Source organism: Rhagoletis pomonella, unplaced genomic scaffold (assembly GCF_013731165.1).
Source record: "Rhagoletis pomonella isolate Grant_MI unplaced genomic scaffold, Rhpom_1.0 Rhpom_scaffold_00006, whole genome shotgun sequence".
In the NCBI taxonomy this organism is placed as follows: Eukaryota; Metazoa; Arthropoda; class Insecta; order Diptera; family Tephritidae; genus Rhagoletis; species Rhagoletis pomonella.
This window is the reverse complement of record NW_023458560.1, coordinates 77,148,724-77,173,899: the sequence shown is the minus strand read 5'-3', so window position 1 is coordinate 77,173,899 and position 25,176 is coordinate 77,148,724. Positions and strand designations below refer to the sequence as shown.

Below are 25,176 nucleotides of genomic sequence, written 5' to 3'. Positions count from 1 at the left end.
AAAACATGCGACCGCCGGCCAAAACGCACAAAATTACAGCAAACCAACGAAAAAAAAAGAATACGGGGAAAAAAGGGAACTTCGCAAAAAAAAATCCGAAACAAGTACAAAGCATATTCACTGTTTCGCCGCAATATATCCTGTAAAACGCACCCTCACAGCTGGCCTTGAGGTCATTTAACGGACGGACAAATGTGCGATTGTTCATATACTCCAACATATATGTACATATGTACATATGTATGTATGTATGCATGCATGACTGCGTATGTGTGTAAGTTGGTGAATCGGAAATGCAGTGTGGTCCACAGTTTTTTCTCGTTTTTTTTTCGCTTGTACGTGGATCAGCTGGGCAGCTGGCTGGGAGTAAAAGTGAACTTTTGTTTTATTGCGGCCTGAGGTGGAATTGGGCAAAGTGAGTGCGCGGCGTGGTCAGTGTTGAGGTAACAAGGTTGAAGTTAAAAGTGTTGCCCAAAAAATCAGAACATTTCGCTGCAAAACAATGCGACGGCAACAAAGGACGGCAGAACAATTTTACAGAGTCTCGAATAGTGGGCGAAGCCACAGAAGTGAATAAAAATGAAGCAGTATATTCACAAATATGTAAAACTGTTTTGCCAAATGAATTGCAAGTGGTTTTTTGTGTTTTAATTTTATTGCTCTTTTAAATTAAGTGCAATAACGATGCGTGGCATTCATATGTATGTATGTATGTTTATGTAACAAAGAGTTTTGAGGTAAGCTATGTTTAACTATCAATGTTTAATTATCTAAATTGATTGTAATTTTTTAATTAGATGGCAACCTTATCCAAGATTCGTTACCACAAACTGAGATTTGAAACTGATTATTATTTGCAAATTAAAAATTTTTGGTTTCATGTATCTTTCATTTAATTAACAATGATTCATGCCAATATTTATTTTTATTTTTTTTATTTTAATTTTTCCAACTCACTACAAAATGTTTTTGTTCCTACTTAAAGCCTCAACCTTATAAATCTATAAAAGTCCAAAGTAACTAAGCAATAACTAGAAAAAAAACGCTTACCTTTCATCCTTGGCCGTTTCCGCATTTTCACGCAGGTCATACAAATCTTGCGAGAACAGCTATAATCAGGCAAATGAAGAAGTGCGCATTTACACGCAAAGCAGCCATGATGATGAAGCAATTGAAGTAAGTAGTTGGCAGTTGAAGAGGAGTTGCAGTTGAAAGACAAATGGCAGAGATGACGAATCGCAGCAAAAGTGCGACGTAAAAAAAGCATGAGAAAAAAGGAAAAACAAAAACAAAAAACGTGTCATTAGTCGCATGCAACTGGCAGGCATTAGCAGCTCATTAGTGTCAGAGTGTAAATGCAAGCAAATTGATGTTGCGTATACGCAGTGGTGCTGCGTACACAACAATGTGTTTTGTTTTGCTTTTCTTTGGCAACAGCTTGCAGCCAACACTTGCTGGCATGCCGTTAAAGGCTTGCCAGCTTTAATGTTAAACTTTTTTAGTTAACTCACCTCGCCATTTTCTGGTGGATCACCATTGCCAAATGTAGACGCAACTACGAACAGAAGTGATTCGTGTTCTATGCTGGAAATATCATAGTCGGCCATGCAGTAAGTCTGAAAAATAAATAAAAAATAGTCATTTAGTTAGTGAGATACTTACATACATTTACATTATTAAATAGATATGTAGATTGCTAAAGCAAGCGGGGTTAAATTATTATAGCAATCACTGAGGATGTACGGACCATTATCAATTGCTTGCCACCAGCGTGATAAACCACTTTAGCTAGTGAGAACCATTTCGTTTTCCTCACTAAAATTTGGCAATTGTCAGTCATATCAATAGAGTTCCCGAGGCTGTTAGGCAAATAGCATAAAACAAAGTGCAACAATTTGATTTTTTGGAAAGAAACTGTTTTTACGTGAGTTTATTAAAAGTATTAGATTCAGCATACATATGCTTGCTATGTCAGATGTTTTGTAAAATAATGCGAGGGCCAGGTATATAAAAAAAAAAAAAAAACTGACTCAAGAGCGGCTTACAGGCTTGCAATACTATTTCGAAACTGCTGACGATAGTAGGAGATAAATAATTAATAGAAGTCCTTGCTATCACGAGTAGTGTTCGGCGAAAATTAATGTTGATTGGACGATATTAAATTTGGTGTCAAAGCGAGATCAGAACGGTATGTCATGACCTAAAATGACGAACAATTAAAACCCTGATAACACCGAAGACATTTTTGATCGAAATAAAAAATTCGCTCGAATTTTACACAACATTCATGACATTGGGCCATATGCATAAAAACTAAATAAAATTCAACTCCTTTCAACTTCTTTCTAGAGAGCGTAAATAAAAAGAGCAATATTTGTATGAAATGTTGCCGAATTTTCTTTAATTTTGCACAAGGGTTGGAACTCTGATTTTTGGGTTTTTTGTTGTAGAATTGACCGTATTTTTATACAAAATTATCGAAAAATAAAATATTTAAAAAATAGTTGCCCGTATTGTAAAAAAAATCGCTGTACCTAAACTTTATTGACTGACTGTATCTTCTCGGGCTTTAAATACAATAAGTAAAAGTTCATAATCAACTTAGTATCCCACTTATCCAGCTTGCAATTGTCATGAGGATTTATAGTGGCGTTCAGAGAAAATATGTGTGATTAAAGTAAATTGAAAAATGTCTCGTTTATATAACGGTAATTTGTACATATGTATGCATGTTCCTTGAGAATGTTAATTTGCTACTCTGAACTATTTTTGTGGAGAAGTAGTTTTTAAGAGAGGATATTTATTTAGTAAAAGTTTTGGAATTCAAAGTTAAAGTTGATCACTTATTTCTTTGGCCTTTTGTTTCTTCATAAATATAAATGCAGCTTCGAATCTTTCCTTCCACTAGCTTAAAATGATTGTTGAGGAAATGTTCGTATTGGCTGAAAATTAAATATTTTATGGCCTGACGCCAAGTATAAAGACTTTACTTATAGCGTTTTCTTTTATACAAAAAAGTTTGCCATTTCATTGCCCTCTTGTTTTTAGAGGGCAAATAGAAGGTAACCTTTTTCGGTAGAAACTCACTCAGATTATTCAGAGAGAATTTAATTTCACTGTGTATTTAGCTTATGCATACACTGCAGGCAAAACGTATTGGCACAACGAATTTTGCACAATATATGCACCAGTTTCTATTCTAATATTTTTTCGCAAATTTTTTATAAAAATATGGTTTAATTTACAAAAAAAAAAACACATAAATATATAATTTCTAAACTTCGTGCAAAACTCGCCAAATTTCAGGAAGTTTTCATGCAAATTTTCAACTTTTTAGTCAGATTTTTAGAATTTTCTTGAGCATGCAGTTTTTTAGCCCATTAAATTGTAGTAAATTCAGAGTTAGTTCAAAATCGCGTTGATTTTTGAGCTTTTTTTTTGTTGAAGGTGTTTTGCATTTTTCCCAAATAAAGTATTTTCGAAAATTTTTTTTTGTATGGTAGAGACTGCGTGAAAAAAATAGCAAAAATCAACCGTAATTCGTAGCTACTTAGAGCTACAAATCTGCATGTTAAAAAAAATTATAAAAATTCTGATTAAAAAGTTGAAAGTTTGCTGAATTTTTGCGAGTTTTGCAAAAAGTTTAGAAATTATATTTATATATCCTTTGTTGTAGAATGAACCATATTTTTATAAGAAATAAGCGGAAAAATATTAGATTAGAAATTTGTGCATATATTGTGCAAAATTCGCTGTGCCAATACTTTTTTTCGTGAGTGTAGTTAGCCTTCGAAACAAATAATTTTCTGTGCTTTACTAGGAAAGTAAATATTTATCAGCTTCCAAGATTTGAGATTTTTTGCTCTTTGACCTCTTAATTACACTACATAGCCAATGAATAGTTGTGATGTACTAATAAATAAGTATGTGTACAAGACTACACAGGTATTTAATCACTTTTCAAAGACAACATATCTAAGCAGTTCAATCTACCTGCCATACATCCAAACGAACTTTATTTACTTATAAATGTGTCTGGTAATCTGTAAGTATTGGCAAATACTCACTTTTAGGAATGAGTGTGCTTCTTGCTCACAGCCGCCCAGATGTTTGATCACCATTCGTGTGTCAACAAATAAGCTCATCAATTATTTTGAAACCAAAAGGCGCATTCATGCCTCTGAGCTTTACTTACATGCATCCACAAGTTTGCCGCTAACACAACCCCAATAACAACATACAACGTCTATATGCACATGTATACTGTAAGATTTGCACTTTATTCCAACTTATCGATCAATTGGGTCTGAGCCAAATGTCTATTAAATTGGCTATTTAGACATATCGTTTAAGCTGTTTACCCTAAAACAAACAGGCAAACGACGCACCCGCCATCTCTGTCTCCGTTCCGTTAGTTCTCCTGCTTTTGCACACCTGAAGTGGCAATTTACGTGTTTATTGGCAATGAAGGTCTCAACGTTATTTGCACTGCAGGGCAGACAGAACAGGCTGGTTGGTAACTACATAGAGAAATATGTAAGTTGTTAGTGTGTCAGTCGAAGAGTGATTAGTGAGTTGTCAGCGCAAAGTTGATGAGGGATGTTTTATTACTTTTACCTTTCCGTTCGCGGAGCTACATAAATACGTATGTAAATATGTACTTATGCATTTTTTTATACGTTGTTACACATACTTCGTTTTAACGGTAATTTGGTAAGGTTTAGGCATCTCTTTAGGACATCAGTCGATACGTTAAGAGCATACATAGCATTGGGTTGAGAGGGAAGTAAGTAGTTTTTACTAATAGGCTTCAAAGACGTACATCTCTGTTAATATGTACTTATTTATTCGCTGCTTGCATATTAAAGGGCATTTAAAAGGTGAAAGAGCGTAAAACATTTAAGGACAAAATACCGATATTTGTTACTCGGCTAAAATTTTGTGGGTTTGGAAAGTGAAGATTCCAAAAGGTTATCTTCGCGTTATTAACTTTATTTGTGAAAATACGTTTACTCATTTGAGTGCCCTAAATTTTGATGTTGGAGGTGAAATTCACCCTTGTACCCCTTTTTTTGAACGATTCGATGCTATTTATCATAAAAAAAGAGCAAAAAGCCTGGCAATAAATAACTTTTACCCAAAATCTGGGATCTTTTCCTAAGAGATATTTTTTGGACTTATAGTTCTGGGTTCAGATACATTGTCAATTATGCATCAATGGTATGATGGAGCAGATTTTAATCAATAGCTTGGCAATTCTTTTTGTTTAACTTCCCAGGAATATCATTGTGTACAGTAAGGAAGACGTCTTTACAACTGCTCTTGATAAACTGCCAAAACCTGCAGCTTGCAACGGTATGCCCTAAGGTAGATTGCCTTTAACTCTCCTTAAGAGGTTATAAATTAATTGCGTCTTTACGAATGGTTCCAAAATGGACACTAGGCCAGAATATAGAGTTGATATCAAAGATAATGAGGATACGATTGCAAAAATGCGTTAATATGCAGGAGTTTACATGTCTGTTCACAGTCAAGCTGCACTCAAGGCATTGGTCAGCCCTCTAACTACTTCCATACCAGTTGAGCGATGCAAGTCCCAACTAAATTATGTTGATAAGCAGAGCGATCTCATCATATGGAAGACCTCACCTGTTGACTAGTAAAATCAGAGCGTATTCCTGGACCCGCAACAAGTTATAGCACTCCAATTTTAGGCCATCAAAGCCATCGTCAGAAACAGTTTGATTATTTTGTTAGCATCGATTGGAAGGCATCGAAGTGCTGCGGGTGGTCACCTAATCTCAGAAGACTTAGCTTTTGTGCGGTTGTCGGTAACTTATTCTGATATAAACATCTGATTGTAATCGGCATACGTGACAAACTTTTTTTGGGCTTCCTGCTTTGATCCTGCCTTAGCAAGGATCAGGTAAGATGCTTTTGGCAGCGTTTTGTTGTGATACGCGTAGCTAAGATCTTTTACACCCAATAATCTGGTTTGATTTATTCGTAAATTATGGAAATTTTAGTCAGATGAAAAGGAATAAAACTACCATTTGTTTCGGTATCTGCTTTGTTTGATAGAGGCACAAGGATCAGGTTTTTACCAATTGGAAGAAATAAAGTACACCGAGTACACCGAAGATAAACCCTTCCCGAACTATTAATGGTGTTGCTGTATGCACGAGATTACTTATTGATGAAGTGTTTATTCTACCGTATAATTACGAAATTACTCCCTTGTTTAAGGTCGAAGGAATTCTTTATAACACAAAACTAAAAGGGTCCGAAGTAATTGCCACAAGTGGTGAAGAAGAGGAAGACTATGCGATTTGTAAAAAGAGCAACGGAGTACTTAATCGATAGAAAGATATAGACTTATATAATTATGTACATATATCCTGCTAGGCATTTGTTTCGATAAATGCTTTCAAAAATATTAATTACCCGTTCCAACAAATATAAAAAAAAAAATTAAATAATAATTATTTAAACTCACATGTGTATTGAAGGCATGTCCCAGCAATTCAGCCAACTGCTTGGCATACTGCTCCGATTTTCCAGTCTCAGTTGCATAGAGGACCGTAGCCTTAATACGCTTAGACAAAGCGCGCACATAGAGGATAGATGTGAAAATCACAGCTCTGAAAAATTAAAATGGGATTTAAATATTATCAAATGTTCTTTTGTGCAATGAAAGGGAACACAATATTAAGCAAAAATTATTTACTACGGAGATCTCGTTGATTAAATATAAGAAGTATCAAGTAAGTAATTTAAAAAAAGTATTTAAAAATTTCTTGGCCGTTGGGTATAAACAATATTGTATGTATATTTTTTGAGCTCAAGGCCACATAAAAATCAAACACAATTTTTGATTTTGCATTCGTTTTTATTTGCCTTTACTAGTCTTTAATACAAACAAGTAATTTTTAGCAAAAAAAAAAAAAACCGACTTCAACTCCCATATAAAAAAAATATATATATATATATCTCATGATATATCACTGATCGGATCTCAACCAGATTATGCGGTAACATACATAAAAAAAAAAAAAAAAATATTCCGACGAACTGATAACCTCCTCCTTTTTTGGAAGTCGGTTAAAAAGAAAAATCGAACGCACAACACCTAACGGAAAAATTTTGCCTCCACCTAATTCATCTTTCATATTGGATTGTCATCGAATTCTGGGCTAAGTTTCAAGTCTAGAGAGAGATTTCATGGGAAAGTTGTTTAAAAATTGATTGCAAGATTTGATTACATACAGGCGAAACTTAATAAAACTTTGTAAAAAAGATTTTTTTTTAAAGCTGCGGATTTTTAATTCCCTTACAATATGTATGTGGGTATGCCCGACCTCCTTTTATGTTAGTGTTTGGCCGAGCTTTTCCTGCGATTTGTGGTGAGCGAGCGCCTTGGTGTTGTCACACAAAGGGGAGGGACCTATAGTTTTACGGCGACTCCGTACGAAGCTGTTTAAAGCACTCAAATTCTACAACACTGCAGCTCACACACAGCGCCTTCCTTTTTGCAATTTCGTATTAATTAATTAAGTATATTACACCGAATTTATTGAATTTTTTTCTAAAGCGTTAAAAATTTAACTTCATGTTTTCCTTAATTAAAAACCATTCATACTTATAAGTGCATCCTGCATGCGTATTAAATGATATTTTGATTTAATTTTATGTAAGAGATTATTGCCACATTCGTATACATTTTGGCAATAAGAATTGAAAATATAAAATTTCTGACAATTTTAAAACAGAATTACAGGAAATTGACACATTTACCTTTGCATGCAAGTATATTTACGAACATATGTATGTATGTACATATAAAAGGAAAATTTTAGCAAGTAATTTGTATGTATGATGTATATGCAGCACGCATTTCCATACACATTTCCATATCGGATGTCTGACTTCATGTGCACAGCTAAGTAATCCACTTAAGGGATAATCTGCTTGTAAATGTGGCAAACGGACAGCAAAACGAAAAAAAAACAAAACACCCACTACCTACACAAATAATGTATACATATATATGTATGAAACCCATCTGCTAAAAACTAGTCGTATTTTAAAAACAATAGAGTTGTAGCATATTTTTTTTTTTTTTTTTTTTTTTTTGCTTAAAACGAAGTCCAGTCCAACAGACGCTGATGTGCACTCTGCATGTCGCTTTTGACTTTTTGTTATTATTTTTACACTTGCTTTCTAGCGTCATTTGTTCAAGTAAAGTTATTTTTCATCATGCTTATAAATACATTTCTTATCTTAAATTGCTATTTGTTTATTTTTTTTTTTTTTGTTTTACCTTGCAATCTGCTTAAAGTTGAATTTACGTCTTGGTTTGATTTCACCACGTTCCTTCTCCCATACGTGCACCTTCCAGGCGGGATGCTGATAATCGAATGATGGCCTCAGATAGTACAGTGCGAATTCTTGATGGTAGACAGGCGTCACTGAACCGGAAAGTGGCGGAACAATCCAAATCCAATCAGCCGGACAGCCATTGCTAAAGTATGAGAAATTACAAGAAATAAAGAAATAATTTAATCCTGATTTGTTGCTTTGTTTGTGCATGTTTATGAGTACAGATTCTATATTACTTTGATGCAGAAAGCAGAAACTAATACCCAATAGATTGATATTGAAATCAACAGCTTGAAGAACTGAGTTTGCGTTGCTAACAATTTGTGACAATACTATGTAGATATTTCCATTCACCGTTTGAGAAGTACATATGTATGCATAAGAGAAAGTAATAAGCAAAATCTAAAGTGCTCTAACCCTGAGATTCAGTAATTCAGTCTCATCTCAAGTCACTAAATTTGAGATAAGCAATTAGTGACTATTTTTGTGACTTGAGATTATTTGGCTATTCAGTAGGAGAGAGTCACAAAAAGTTTACCAAAAATGTATGGTAAAAACAAACACAGACAGTCAACTGATAGCGTTTACGTATGCCTTTTGCCGCGCCGCCCAAATAGTCGCAATGGCCGAGTGGTCAAAGCATTAAGCTACCGGTCGAGAGGGTCCGGGTTCGAGTACTCCTCGGGCGTAGAGGATTTTTTATTTATTTTTTTATTTAGTATTTTTCTCTTTTTTTATTAGTTTTATTTTTTTTTTAATCTTTAGATTTTAATGTTAAAAAAAAATTAATATTTTTTCAATGGATTTGTATATTAAAGCATTTTGGTTTATTTCCTAACGAAATTCTTATTGAACAAATTTCCTCGCTTCATATTCGGGTTTTTTTTTTTAATAAAATGGAAAGCAATTAACTTTTTCTCCATATTTTTTTTTTGAGACCTGTCTTAGCCAGCTGACAAATTAGTGACTTTTTTTGAGACTAGAGACGTGAGACAGCGTACTGAATACGAAATAGTGTCAAAATCCAAGTTCACCACCAAAAGTCACTATTAGTGACTAGAGACCGCTTACTGAATGCCAGGGTAAGAGTGGTTTTCACAAAATAGATTTTAGATTTACTTAACTTACTTTTATAATATTTAATTACTTAAAAATATCCTGGTCAGGATTTTTTCAGTCAACCCCTCGCGAAATATTTCCTAACACGTTAAATTTCATGCAAAATATATTTCATTCTTCTAACTGGAGGTATATTAAATATGACAAAAAAAGTCTTGTCTCCTTCTAATAAATGTCGTAATCTAAAAAAGTTTTCTATTGAATCTAATGGGTGAATTTATTTGGATGAAACTATTTCGTTCATGGCATGACATATAGAAAAAGTGGCGTATTTTTATGAGAAGCTATTTTCCATGGTAGAAATAAACTCAGAGGTTTGCCATTGCCAACCGAGCGGCTATCGCTATTACAAAGAATTTTTTCTTGTTTTAGATTTTGATTTTATTCGAAATCTGAGCTCGAACCCAGGTATTGCGGAATGGTAGTATGTACTTCCCCTATTCCCTACATCACAGAGGCCTACAAATTTCGGACAAAAGGCATTCGAACGGGTCTACGATCTACCCTCCGTTACTTAAAAGTTGCATATAATTTCCTATATCTAAATCACCACTCACCGCGTTTTCGATTCGTTTTCAAAATGTTTCATGAAATTCTCACTGGCCGTATGGTGATCCAAAATGGTTATATTTCGGCTTTGGAAAGAGTGCAACACAGCTAAATTCACCTCTACCAAAGCTCTGTCCTTCCACAGGGATGACGTGGTGCGAGTGTCTAATTTCATTTTATTTGCCACGGTCTTGAAACGGAAAAGAAAAAAGGAGTTATAATATTTGTTAAAGTAATTCATGTAAAAAATAGTTTTTAAAAATGTGTGTGGTATGACATACATATACATATATGGTCGATCAACAGAAAATTAAAACTTTTGTAATATTGTCGTGCGCGATATATTTAGGCTTATTACTTTAAGACCAAATGTTTTTTTACAAAATTTTTTTCACAGAACGCTGAAAATAAAGTATGTTAGATTTTCTGTGTTGTTTGGACCTAAAAATATAGGCCTAAAAATTGCATTGGCTAAGACAAAAGCTTTAGTTTTCTGCAAAATCTTCGATGGGTATATTTGAAATGTTTTTTTTGTGTTTGTTTATTTTGCAAAACATTGCTTCAAATGAGCACTTTAATATATACATACATATCTGTATGATTGTTCATATTGCAAAAAAAAAAAAATTTAAATAACTTCCTCCATATAATAAGTTATTTGCAGTATTCAACTACTTATGTCTAATAATATACACATATTATTTAGATATACACATAAATACTATTATTTATGTATACAATCTATTTATTTTCGCTTAATTAGCTTCCCGTACCTGCAACACATTTCGTCGATTTGTATCACATAAATTGCGGCAACCAATTTCGGTGGACATATACCAACCGCTGAATGCGGTTGCGGTGAACTGAATGCCACCCACATCGAACATCATCGACGAGACAGCGGGCAGAGCGTACCAGCGCAGACCGAGTTCGGCGAACCACTCATAACTGGAAAGGACAATAAATAAATAAAAAAACAGTTGATAAAATAAACAAAATGTAACTCCTAAAAATATGCTACAAGTACACGAAAATCGAAGTGCGAAACGCAGTGAAATTAGATGAGTGTCGGGGTTCGGTTTTGGGCTTTTCTAACAAAATTGGTAGGTTTATTTCTCGATGGTAGGATGATAGGACGCTTCAAATTTTGGTAGGTTTCCATGCTCATGAAACAGAAAACCAGCTCCGTGAATTATAGCCGCCGCGTGCATTAAGACGGCAATCAAGAAATTAAATTAGGCCGCATTTTGAAAAGTAAGATTAGGGCGCGATTGAAAAATTAAATAAGGCTGCCGAAGAAATAAGAAGCTGGCCTTAGTTCACGCTTTCTTGATTCCATCCACCCAGAAAACCTCTCTGGTTTGTTTTAAAGTGTGCCAGCATGGTCAGTAGATACTTTCGAAGACTATTTTTATTTTCGGTCAAATCATAAAAAAAAATATAAATTGATCTGTTTTGCTTACCTGGCAGGCATGAAGCCATTTTGGTAGGTTTTTGAAACAGCTTTTGGTAGGAAAAAAAAAAATCTTTCAATGTCAGTTCAGTTTAACCTGCACTTCAGCGGATAATTCTGTGAAGCAACTCCTGAACATTTGATGTCATCAAAGGGACACCATAAAATATATATATCTACATATATTCATTCACCACATGCACCACAGGCCCGCATGCCAAGTATGCCATGCTGGTATGTGGCAAAGTATGGCAAACAAAGTGTGTAAAAATTCGGTTGTAAACTATTTCATGGACTGCTGGCATTTTACGAGTACAATGTGCGTTTGTCAACCGTAAAGAAATATATACACCAACACTGACATTAATGATATGAAACATGCTGATGCATTTGCTGCATTTTTTCAGTTTTTCGGAAGCCATTTTTGTTTTGTTTAATTGCCACTTTGTTGCGGTTTTTATAGTTGTAAATCGAATATACTTGTTGGACTTCCTTTTTATATCGGCATATTTATGTATGTATGTATGTATATGCACACATGAATATGTATGGTAAACGGTTTGGAACGACATACATATGTATGAATGCTATATAGTGCTTATGCTAACTATACGACACCCAAAAATTGACAAGTTTTCAATACTTATTTTTTATTACATATTAATTTATATGTTTTTATAAAACTATAGTTCATTCTTTAACAAAAGCCATAGAAATCAATTTTCCAAACTCTACAAAAAAAATAAAAAGTTTCATCAATATTTAACACTTTTTAACTATTTTTGGGTATGAAGTTTTATAGTCCATTGAATTTTGGTATAAACCGGCAACAAAAGCAAATTGCCGAGAATGCACAATATTTTGTAGCTACTTAAACTTTTTAACACCAGAACTGAATGGGCTATAAAACTGCATAATTAAATTATTAAATTAAATTTGAATAAAAATTGTATATAATATTGATGTAACTTTGTTGATCTTTTTTAATTTTTGTACAAAGTTTGAAACTTGGATCTGTATGATTTTTGTAAAAGAATGAACTATATTTTTATAAAACGCAATTGAAGTTAAATAATAAATAAATAGTTAAAACTTGTAAATATGTGGGTGTCGTATAGTTTTGATAAACACCGTAAATACATACCGGCATATACGCATAACCATGTACTGCAATCTACTATTTGTTCTTTAATTACTTTGCATGCTCAAATCGGTAATTGGTTTTTTTTTTAAGAAAAAAATATTTTGGTGTCAGGTATTTTTTTAATTCTTTTTTTTTTTGTTATTAGAAAATAAAAACTTTACTCACTTTGGATGTGAAAAGGGCACCTCCAATACCAAATCCGGTGGGTATTCGAATAATTCAGGATCTTCACCGTTGGCCGAGACTATCAGTGGAAGAATGTCCCACTCTGTGCCTTTGCTCTTCCAACCCAATTTCAGGCAAACCTACAATTAAAGTAAATAACAATGTAATAATAAAAAACTTTTGTTCACAAAAAAAAATTAATTAAGTTTTTAAAAATATTGCGAAAGAAGTGGTATCAATATTTTTATTCCACTGAAATGCGTTCACTTGAGGTTTTGACATTGTTCAAATATTCGTATTATCATTTTATTATTCCAAAGTATTATGCATTTCAGCAATCGTTAAAATGTTTATCACCTTAAAAATATATGTTGCCCAATCAATAAATAAGTTGCGCTCTTTGATTATTAACGATCAGATATGTATATGCATTTGTATGTACCCAAAAAAAAAATTCTGAAACTCTCACCTCTGTAAATTCAACATTTATTGGATCGCCAACAATGGTGCCATCACTCTGCTTATAACCAGCGTATGAAATCAATTGGCTGTTCCAGATGCGATAATCATGAAGACCATCGGTGCGTTGAGGGAAAATTGTAATAGCCGAACTGGAAGAAAATGAATGCAATAAAATAAAATAAAAATAAAAATCTGCAAATATTTTTATTTACTTTCTTTGTAATAAAACAAAAAGTTCATCAACCTCCTGAAGGACGCTCAGGACAATTTTAACGTTATATGAAGCAATTGTTTCTAAACTTTTGTAGCCTTACGCAAACGTCAATGAGGAGGACGGGGGCGGTAAATAAAGGCGCACTGCTGAGAGATGTTCTATCCTTATTGATATTGGCACTTCTTATCAACAAAATAAGGCTCCTAGATTTACAGCTTATGATGATTTAGCCTATACCATCTGTGGTTGTTGTCTAAGCTTTACGAGTGAAACACTTTGAAAGCTACACACAGCTAATGAAGAGAGGTGGAACTTGGAGTAAATGCAGAAGGTTGGACTTGGCGCTTTTTACAAGAAAGTATATCTGAGAGTATATTTCAAGAAGTCCGTACCGCGCTGACGCACGGTCATGGCAATCGAGGAGTTTTTCATATTTCGCTTTCATCGTATCCACATTTTTGTGTTTTTATTCAGAAGAAAGAAAATCGACCGCTTAGACGTCAACAAAAAATACGCCAGTAACACCACAAACAAAAGGCACTTCAAGACTTTTGAGGAGAGAATGTGTGGTCTCCACCCAAGCTGTGAAATATTAGGCTACCTCTTCAATCATTTACCACACATCCAGAAATTAGAATGGGCATTAAATTGGCATGGAGGTTGAATTTAAAGAGCGGATAAAGAGCGGTCAAGAAGGCATCCAATGGCTTAAAACGCTCTATCCCCTCGGCACAGGTAACTATTAGATCTAGACAGCAGTCATCGGATCAAAAAGGCTATACGGTCTCTTGGTACCGCGGAGAGATCTAAAATCAGTGACAGTTTTTCCCTGAGCTTGAGCTTGAACACTCCTAAAAGTTCCTGGACTACTGAAGCATTTTTAACGCTGAGATACGTCTACACTGAAAGCCGATGAGTAGGCAGCGGCTCTATGTAGGTCCACTAAAAACATGACTAAATAAAGTGACTTTATGTTTTTAAAAAATATTTGAATGAAATTGTCATCTGATTATTGCAGGACAGCGCTGATTAAAAATAATAGGTCTTAAATGAATTCTAAAGTCATAACTGGCTAGAAACAGGCACAAAACCTAAGAGTTTTAATGATTTTTTAACATACATATCGCACACGATCTTCAAAAGTGACACAACTCAAAATTACACATTCGCCAGAAAATGCGAAAAAAATATATCGTTGCACATGCTAATCATATGGGCAAGGGAGACTTAACCTTAGGTTTTTTTCACCAAATTATAACAAAAATTTGCTTCAGCTTTTGCTTAAAGGTAAATAAAAGGTAAAGTGCATTTTTCAAAAATGCCAAATTTTGAATTGTGTCACTTTTGGAGATCTTGTGCGATGTGTAAGTTCAACTGGCAACTAAATGTGCAAATGATAATTTTCATGCCAAAAAATACAGTTCTAATACTGGGGAATTTACATACTGTTAAACTCGCAAAAATATTTGACCGCAAAAATAAGTTTACGCATCCTTCTTCACCGTCAAATATTTTAAAGCGTCTTTCTTCGCTGAAGTTTTTTATACTCCTTTTTTCGCGGTCAACTTTTGAGCTCGCACCTTTATTCGTGTCTAGTGACCCAATATAGTTATAAGTGGGCGGTATCAGGCCCATTTTCCAAAATTTCATAAAAATTTTACTTCTTTTCAAGGGATTGATACTATTTTGAGTAAACTAGCGTGTCGAAGATTCAAGCATTTCTGAAATTTACCGTTATATGAAGAGTGGCCGTAATTTTATCGAAGATTTCGTATTTCGGTAAATTACCGTTATATTTGATGTGGGCGTGGTCATTGTTCGATTTTAAAAATTTTCAGCCGTTGGTATGTTCTACCAAGAGCAAAAACTGTGACAAGTTCGGGAGAAATTGGTGCAGCGCTTCCCAAGATATACACAAGTAATCATAAGTGGGCTTGGCTACGCCCATTTTTCAAAAATTTATAATATTCTTATTTTTCCCCATTTCAATACCATTTTCAATACCATCCGTCCTACAGTCAAAAGAAGTACACATACGAAGTTTCGTTAAGATATCTAAATGTTTACTCGAGTTGTCCTGTGCACAGACGGACGGACGGACAGACAGTCACCGCTTAATCGATTTCTCTTTTCATTCTGATCATTTATGTATACATTTGTCTATATCTATCTCGATTCGTTTTGGCTGTTACAAACAACCGTTATGTGAACAAAGTTATAAAACCCTGGTGCCCAAGTGCGAGAAATGCAAAAAATTAAAAAAGTTGCGAATAATAATCATTAAACTACAAACTAATGCATTTACTTATTATTCAAACCCCCTGCTAAATCACTCTGTTTATAAATAAATTAAAATTAAATTTCAAACAATCTTTTATTGTCCAGGGCCAAATATCGGCACGCGCATATAAGTTCACATTAGACTAAGTCGAAAAAAATGTTGTAAATGTCCATCTTTATATTTAGAGTTTATGTTGAGAAGATTTCGGCACCGTAAAAAATTTTTTTTTTAACCCTGTTAAGTATTAAATATGAATTGAACTAGTTGTGTTAAGTTCGAAGATATGGCAACCTGCGTGTTGTAATACAAGTAGTTAAATAAGAAAATACGCATTGGCAACTCTAGAATAATAGAAAAACAAGGAGTGAAGGAGAAAGAAAGAAACGATTGAGTTTGAGTGTGTTGGGGATTTGCTTGGATTTGTGTTTGTATGCGATTATGATTTTCATTGCAGCATCCATGTATTGTGAGACTGGAGGGTTACGTCTTCGAAAGAAACAAACCCTTCTAAAAGCAGCGTATATATTTTTCATATAACCTATGTCATCTATTAGAGTCACATATTGCCTTCCGAAACCCTTTGGAGTTTCAAAGTTTTTTTTCTCGTGGTTGATTAGTTGTACCCTCCTCTCTCTTTGTATTTGTATTTTATTTTGATGTTTTTCCTAGCACAAAAATTTAACAACTTATTTTATAGTGCCAGTCTTTTATTTCTCCAAACTCAACTACATACATACATACTTTAAAATTAATCAAAAGTTTGTCTAAAGACAAAACAGTTATAACCAGGGGACGGATTTAATCGAAGTTGCCTTTCTTCTGCTAATAGATAGAGTATTTGCGATTCAAAATGACCATGATCTTTCCTTGATTCAAGTAAAAACATTTCGTGTTTCTTTTTTGCCTTTAAAAAAAAAAAAATAAAAAATTAATAAGTATTAATAATAAAGTTACATATCTGAAAGTAGCGCTGTGAAAATTTAGTATTTAATTATAGCAGTGTAAGTAATGTTTAATTCAGGGAAGGAAAATAATAAATTTTTTTTTTTAATTTTAACTAAAAAATCAACAAGTTGTAATAACCGTCGTAAAACAATTTTAACTATACTCACGCATTTTTGTTCATACGTCCTAATGGAATTTAAAACGATTTTTATTTCTCGAGTTTAATAAATAAATATTAAAAATAAAAATTATTTTTAAGTTTTATTTTTTCACTTAAGAATAATGATTATACAAAAAACTCAAAAGCTATAATAGTGTAATTTCCGACATATTCTTTCAGAGGTAGCGACAACCTAATAAAAGGAATAAGTCCCACACTTTCCAAGTCAAAATTTCAGTAATTCTCTAGTTTAAGGTACAAATTGCAAAAAAAATATGTCAGGAGGGGTACCAATCGGAGAGTTTTTATCCCTGTATTAACAAGTCGGAGGTGGAGGGTTAATATTGACATTATTATGACAATTGCACGCTCAAAAATTCACTAAATTACTAATATTCTCTTTTATTATTTTTTTTTTTAACATGTTCAGAAAGTGCATAAATTTTTAAAACAAAAGATTGTTTATTTTGTTATTAATAAACAAGTAAACAATATTCCCGAACTGAAACGCGAAAATGCAAAATGGCGTATAGTGCTGCCACTTTAGTTATACTTCGTAATAATTATAATTATATATGACGTTTTCTTTTAAATCGGTAAGATTCATATTACCTTGAGCTATTTATATATACAATTCTTAATCACAAATACGAAAAGCACTCAAGCTTGTATGCATATGTATATAAATATAGATGTATAAATATATCTTACTGATTTAAAAGAAAACCCCTCATATATGTATGTATGTACATACGCAAATCATCAAAAGCAAGAAGAATGAACCAAGGAAGAATTTTATACGAGGAGTGCGCGGCGTGTTCGGACACAGGGCGTGGAGCGCGAGCACAGCGCGGGGTGCCGAGCCAACGCGAACCACCGCTAAAGAGACAACACTTACTTTTTGTATTGAAATAAGATCGTGTGGCTTTATTTCTCATATTTAAAATTTTTGCTTATGGCTGTGTATTTCACTTTCTCCATGGAAGTAAAGCCATATGGCCTTATTTCTCCATGTGAAGTGAAATAAAGGTATATGACTATATTTCCTATGGCTTTATTGCACGGCAAGATGCATATTGCTTTGAACCGAATTACCAAATTCAACCAAACCCTGAGATAGGGTGTTATACAATAAAATTCTGAAATATGGCGTTTTTCAATAAACTTCTGAAGTAGGGCGTTCTTGAAAATTTTTCTGAGATAGGACGTTTACACAGAGCAAGGTTTCATGAGTTAAAATTCAAACAAAAAAAGTATTCAAAGTTCCATTTAAAAAAAAATTCATACATTTTTTGGTTTTTCTTAAAAAAAAATTTTTTTTTTTATTGCGATTTAATTTTCTTATGGCGTCGAAATCTCTCAACATATGCACTACAACAACGTTTTTTTTTCTATAGTGACCGACCTGATCTAGAGCACATCTACTCATTCAGCAATTAAAAATATCATTATTAATCCGCAAGTAAAGCAAAATATTAATTTCTTAATTTTAGAAATATGCCTACACATCTAAAAAAAAGGGTGTGCCAAAACTCCGCACCTTACTTTTTAGAGTGCAAACTTGCTGATATTAAGATGTTAAAAAATTTCTTAAATTTCGTCGTACATTGCAGCACTGTCACCTTATTCGCATTTGAAGTGAATGGATCACCAAATTACTCTGCCTTAATTACTTGTTTTTTTTTTTACAAACTATTCTCATAGTAGGCAAAGCAGTGCCATGATTGGTCAAATTCAACTTTAAATAAGTGCATTAGTAAATAATGCAATAAAGCAGAAGTAGAACCTTGAACCTCAAATGTTTCATTATTTTCCGCTCAAAAAATATAGTGCGGTATTTTGAGGCACCTATTATCCTTATCACGTATTCATAAGTATTTCCAAAAGGCGAACATGTCCCGTGACTAGTTGCGCGAGAGCAATTAATTTTAGCGCGCGATGCTTCCATGGCGCTAATCGCATACATAGTAACAGCTCTTTACAACCGCACGTAATAATTAACTTAAGATTGAGGGCGTCAAAAAAATTAATATATAATTGATTACTGCAAAAAATAGGTGACGATGCTGAATGTATGTATGTGCAAGCGCAAATTGATAAAGATGCTTTATAGTCAGCATCATAATTAATTTGTTTTCGTAGACAAGTGTTTTCATAATTATTTATATATTTCACTTACCGAATATTACCCTTGTTTGTGCCGTATTTGATGTGATTACACAAGACCTCGAACATGCCCCTTGTTGTGGTCACATGACGGCAATCGAACACCTAAATGAAAAACATAAAATAAAATTAAAAAGAAATTTGAATAATGGAGCATTTAAAAACTACTAAAATGAAGAGATTCAGTAGCGCTTGCCTCGTGATGCTCAAGTTGAATTGATAACAGCTTCATTTTACATATACATACATATATGTATATACTGGTAGCAGAAATAATAGACGCGTCGTATTTTGACCAGTTTTGGCTATACATATTTCTTTCGTTTAGTGTAGTTGGTTATGCAACAAACCCCATATAAATTCGCATTTCATACATTGTACAAAAATTATAAAAACTCAACAAATTTTCTACACACTTTCAAGCGTGTTATTCAGAAAAGACACGATTCCGGGATGCAGTTTTAGTAAGGTATAGATTATAGTTTCCTATAATAAATGCGACAAAAAAAAATTCGAATAAATCGCCGGAAATTTGCTATAAAACTTCATACAAAAATTTTGGTGAGAATTTCTTAAATTTGTAAAATTTTTTTTACAAAATTTGAAATGTGGATTTATATGGCTTTTGTGGTAAGATAGACTAGGGAAAACTGAGCTGAATTTTTTCCTGGCTGCTTTTATCATTTTTATAATTAATCCTATTTTATCAATTCAACAAACTTAATATATGCATGCGTATATATTTACGCACCTTCAATTTGGACCACTGTATGCGTCCGATACAACGGGAAGCATTACGCCAGGCTGCCTTGGCACCAAAGGTTAACTCAGCTTCGGTTAATTGATATTCGCCAGTGGCTTCAATGCTCTGCTGTACCTCCTTCCAGCGGGCCTCGTGGCGGGGACTCGAAGCTCTGTGATGAAAAAATAGATAAAATGGAGACAACTTAAAATGAATTTCACAGAAAATATTACAGATATAGTTTGTAAATTTTTGTTGTCAATTTGATAATCCCTAATTTTACTTTTTTTTTAAATGGAAGTGCATTTCTTTCAAGAACTAACGTGCGTTTTCGATAAGAATGTTATATCTCTAAAAACCACAAATGCTGATTTAAGGTTTTTAGTCATTTAGTTTTAGTCTTAAAGTGTGGTTGTTTCAAGCAAAACAATTAGACTGGGCCGCGAATATTGCAATTACCCACGCCTAGTTTGAAAACTGATTTTGAGAGGACTTGGCGAATCCTAAAAACCGTTGAAATTGAAATTTCTTCTTAACTTTTTTATAAATGTCTCGATTTCCAAATATGATATACCGTTGAAAAGATATTTTTGAGTACTATATAAACATTATTCTTTTACGTGAGGACCAACCCGATTCTTATAAATGATTTCTTATAAATGAGCTACAATCGTGAGATATTGTTAACTTCAAAACCATCAAAGATAAAGTTAATTGTATGTATGTATGTACTTACTTTTTCATTGAAGCAAAATACTGTTCCAAGAAGTCCTTCGCTTGTCCGAGTACTTCTTCTTGCTGGCGTGGCTGCAACGAGGCTGTGGAAAAGCCCATGACACTGCCCATACACTTCGATTGGGAACATGACAAGTTCTTAAAAAAAATATATATAATGAGGTATTAATACTTATTTAAAAAAATTGTATTGAGCTGTACTATGTAAACGAAAGAGGAACAAATCTTTTCATAAAGAACTTGTTTGAGACGGCAAATTTGAAATTATATCAAGAAAATGTTAGCGCTTCCTGCCAGTGCAGTTGAAGTTTGAATGGCATGAAATAGTCCTTGGGCTACACAAAGATCTTGGCTCTTGTGTCCGCCTAGACGCATCCTTGGCAAGTGCGCAGCCCAAGCACTGGATACGCTAACCCACCCATCTGAAGGCTTGGAACACGGAACAAAAAGAGAAAACTTTGACATTTTCGGCTTAGAAGCCTGCAGTCTCTATCTACCAGGAGGTGCGGCTATAAGCCTTGTCTTGTAGCAGGCGGCTCGCTATTCAAATGTGACCTATTCGACATGAACTTTCTGATGGCCGCCAAAGCAAAAGATGAATGTCCGGGCCCTGATATCACTGCCATCTTGTAGATACGTTAGACAGGGAAAGACCATGCCACAATGCGGTATTGGGATTTCAGATGCACAATAGCTTCCACATCGAGGAACGCAAATTTGATATCGAGTTTCCATCCAATTCATTTGTTGAAAAGTTTTGAGTGCAATGTTTCGTAGCTCATTAAATTTTGGTATAACAAAGGGCATGTTTCAAAATACTCAAAAATTGCGTTAAATTTTGGCACTATCAGCAAAAAATTTGACGAAAATAAACTTGATTTTTCAGCAACTTGAATCTTGCACTTTATTATATTAAAATTTAATGAGCTACAAAACTGCATATTTAGATTAGGTATAGATCAAACAATGTTATTGGCCGCCTAAGTCGCCTAAATTTACCACTGTGAGACGGCAGTTGACTGATTACACTGTGCGACAGTAAATTTTAAATACAAAAAAAATTAATATATTTGCAAAACTATGAGAAAATTATTAAGTAAAATATGTACTTAGTTTTTCTCTCTGACGTCAGGATTTTTTTGAAAGGACTTTGAAATTAAAAAAATATGATTATTTCAAAACTTACTTAAAAAATTCGTTGTAATGTAGAATAACAATAAGGGTATCATATAAAAGAAAAAAATCTGTAGATATTTTTTATAATTTTGTCCCTAAATATCCTTGAAAATTTGCAAGATTTAGTTTTGAAAAAATTATTGTTTGAGGACTAATATACACACGACCACATCGTCAAATTTCGTCCTGCAAACTTTATTAACTTAAAAAAAAATAAAAAATTTATTAAAAGCGCATTTTCAATAACTATTTGTCCTTGTAAACCAAAAAACTTTATTGGTTTTAAATTCTACAGAATTATCTCTTTCATTTGGTACCAATATTGTTATTCTACACTGCACTGATTTTGTAAAATAATTTTTTGAATTAATCATATCATTAAAACTTCAAAGTCCTTTGATAAAAAACCTGACGTAAACTAAAAACGCAGTTTTACTATATTTGGCCCATAGTCTTGTGAGTATTTATATCGATTCTTTCATGTGTTTTGTATTTTTTTTTTTTGCTTTTGTCGCACGGTGATACATACAACTGGATTACCGATTAGAAGGGTCGCAATAAGAGCACAAGGAAAGCTTATGGCTCGATCGAATTGGCACTAATAACTTTTAAATTAGGCAGATTTGGGAATTGCATGGGTAATGAATAAGCAAAGCATGGCATACTTGTAGTCAGTTTTTGGGCAGATGGTGTTTTTTCGGCTCTGTGAATACGTGAGTACTGAGTGGAAAATCCAAGATGCAACTTTACAGATTCACTCAAAGGCACTTCTTCCGCTAGCTAAGGACAGTACATCTAACCCGGCACTGTCCGGAAGGACCCCATGTGTGTTTTATTTCTTCCTTCTGGGGCAGGACTACATATTTATTGATATAAATAGTTGCAAATCCCTGATTGTTTTTGTCCAATAGATATTTCCTACTTTTTTTTACACGTTTTCCTTGCAATATACTGCGCTGCTAATTCAGAACTTGAGAAGCCTTCGAAAAAAAGCTTTCGGAGGGTACTGAAGTGGTGACAATTGTTAAATGTTTATAAGTATCGTGAAATATTAAAAAGTTTTCCAAATAGCAATGCGCTACACTCATTTGACAATTTTTATTGCAATTTTATTTTTTTTTTGGTTTGACTTTCATAAAAATTTGATTTTCAAGAATTCTATACAATTTCATGGAAAGGTGTTTTTTTTCTAATATAAAATACATGGAAAAGTTTGAGCGCTTGGAGCGACCTCTAAATATTTTTTGATTCCAAACTAAAAAATATATTTTTTCGGCATAGAAGAATCCTAGGGGGTGAGAGCATAAAAGTTCCGACTTTACCTTTTCACAAGTGAAGAAGTGTAAATATGTACAGTGTACATTGTAAACACAAGTCGATGCATCGAAAAAAATACATCGATGTATGCAGGAAGGTTAAAAACATCGGTTTTATTCAATGTATCGATTAGCAAACTTCGATGTTTTCGATGGATCGATGTTTTTTGCATCCCTAAAGTGAAGCGCTCATACGAAAATAATAAAGAAAAAAAGTTTGCATTATATTTTTTTTTAATATTCCAGCATTTAAATTTTTTTCACAGCCTTCGGTGAGGATTAGTTATTTTAATGCTCTTAACTCATTAAAATTTCACCGAAATAAAAAACCAACAAACTAGAAATTTAGCAGAAACGTAGAGGTACAAACTTTGTGTTGCTGCTTTGTGGCAAAAGTCTACTAAAAGCGCAAATGAGAATAATAAAATATTTTGACCGAAGGAAAACTGCCAAACTTGCACCACAAGCCAACGAGACTCGAAGGGATACTTGTAACATTTTTTGTAGCAATACGCTGAGGGCCATTAAGCCATAAACTATGGTTTGGCAGCAGGCAGGCAGCCATTCGAAGAGAAAGAATTTCTCGTGGATAGAGCCAGAGCAGAATAGCACAAGAACAAGAACAATGCGAAGGCAAATGTCACTTGTTGCTTAAGCAATTAAAGATGGAAAGGCAGCAAGTAAAATTTAAAATTTTTATTTTATTATGCAAGTAAAAGTTACGCGTAACTGCGAGGTATTATGAATGACCAAAAGTTTATGAGTACTTAAGCCCTTCTTCAAATGGTACACTAAAAGCTTGCTCTTATTTATTTAGATTTCGTTCTTTGTATTCTCAACACCGTTACATACGCACCTCTTGTCCCTTCAGATGCAACTTGTCGTACACTTCTGGTTTGCCCTCGATATTCTTCAAGCGAATGGGACGCTGCATATGCGCCACAGGACAACCTCGGGAAGTTGAAGGACCTGCCTCATTCTTCTTGTGTTCATTCAATTCTTCAGTCAGTTGCATATATTGATTGAGATGATTTATTTGCTTAAGATGTTCACTGATATCCTCCAAGCGATTGGCGAGCACATCATCACCCTTATCGGCTTGTGACTCGGCCAATTCCAGAGCGAGCTCCTCATCGATCACCAAGCCGAGATTGTTCTGATCGTCCAAAGTAGTGTAAGGCATTTTTGCGTAGCGAAGTGCACTAGGACTAAGCGCGAATTGAGAGATAAGGACTTATTTTTTTTGTTTTATTTTTTTTTTTGATATTTAAATGTCAACTCTTGCTGTTTTTATCTCAGCTAAAACATTTAAGCATTAAGGATCACGATTTATTATTTTTATGTTTTTTTATTAAGCACCAAGTCACTTCAGAAACTTTGATATTTTATTTTTATTTTTATTTTTTATTAAGCGTCAAGTCACGTAAGAAATTTTGATATTTTATTTAAATATAATCACGAAGACGCGGTCTTCGTTTATTCACCCGTAATTATTTTTTCATTAATTTAATTTTTTTCGCGCAGAAAATTTGCAAAGTCTCAAGGATACGCTGTGGCAGCGAATTCTTAACAACGGGTCACTCAACGCGATTGCACCGTTATTCGCTTTCTTAGCTATGTATATTCTTTGTATATTCCGTATTTGGAAAATGTTGCCTTATTTGGCGACCAGCACCGACTGTACCCAAGCAGCGCGTGACTGGGCTTTATGTAAACTCACTCACAAAACTGCCGAGCTGTTTGCCTCTTTCTGCTACATAGCTGCATCATCAGCACGGCGTCAATACATTGCGAAAAAACAGCAGCAGCAACCACAGCAGCCGTGGCAAAGCACACAGCCGCTTTGAAAACAATGATAAGACCACAGGCCATTCTTTTACTGAGCGAGGTTTTGCTGACTGACTCTGTGGAGATCGCGTCATTCATGTCACATGGTTTCTAGTTGATGCACGTGACTGTATAAACGTTTGTTGGTATGGGTGCTAGCGGCAGATAAGGTATTGGGGAAAACACAAATACGAAGCGCGAGAAAGCGTTTGGTGGCGGTGCAGAGCCAATCAGCTTTGAAGTTCGAATTACAATAATATTCGTTATTGCCGAAGCAAAAAGACGAGGCGATGATAACAGAAAATATGTATGAAGATGCACAGAGCTTATAAAAATTATTAAA

General features: G+C 34.0%; 1 protein-coding gene across 1 annotated transcript; it reads right to left on the bottom strand.

Annotated features, from left to right (window-relative positions):
- Window positions 1-979: 979 nt before the first annotated feature.
- On the bottom strand, window positions 980-24,861 carry LOC118742127 (nitric oxide synthase-like). Its single transcript, XM_036474086.1, has 13 exons — window positions 23,863-24,861; window positions 20,516-20,652; window positions 19,789-19,951; window positions 19,051-19,142; window positions 13,279-13,420; window positions 12,810-12,949; window positions 10,821-10,995; window positions 10,056-10,237; window positions 8,321-8,521; window positions 6,497-6,641; window positions 1,512-1,616; window positions 1,051-1,109; window positions 980-1,001 (listed from the first exon to the last, which is right to left on the bottom strand). The coding sequence occupies exons 1-13, from the start codon at window positions 24,187-24,189 to the stop codon at window positions 980-982; spliced, it is 1,890 nt and encodes a 629-aa protein (XP_036329979.1). The 5' UTR covers window positions 24,190-24,861.
- Window positions 24,862-25,176: the final 315 nt, after the last annotated feature.

Bases quoted from the DNA above. Each gene is read 5' to 3' on its own strand.
- LOC118742127 (XM_036474086.1), bottom strand. From the start codon at position 24,189: ATGCCTTACACTACTTTGGACGATCAGAACAATCTCGGCTTGGTGATC. The intron at 8,522-10,055 runs GTGAGTGGTGAT...CTCATACTTTAG, and splicing joins GAAAACGAATCGAAAACGCG to CAATGGCTGTCCGGCTGATT. The intron at 6,642-8,320 runs GTAAAACAAAAA...TTAATTTTTCAG, and splicing joins AACTTTAAGCAGATTGCAAG to AGCTGTGATTTTCACATCTA.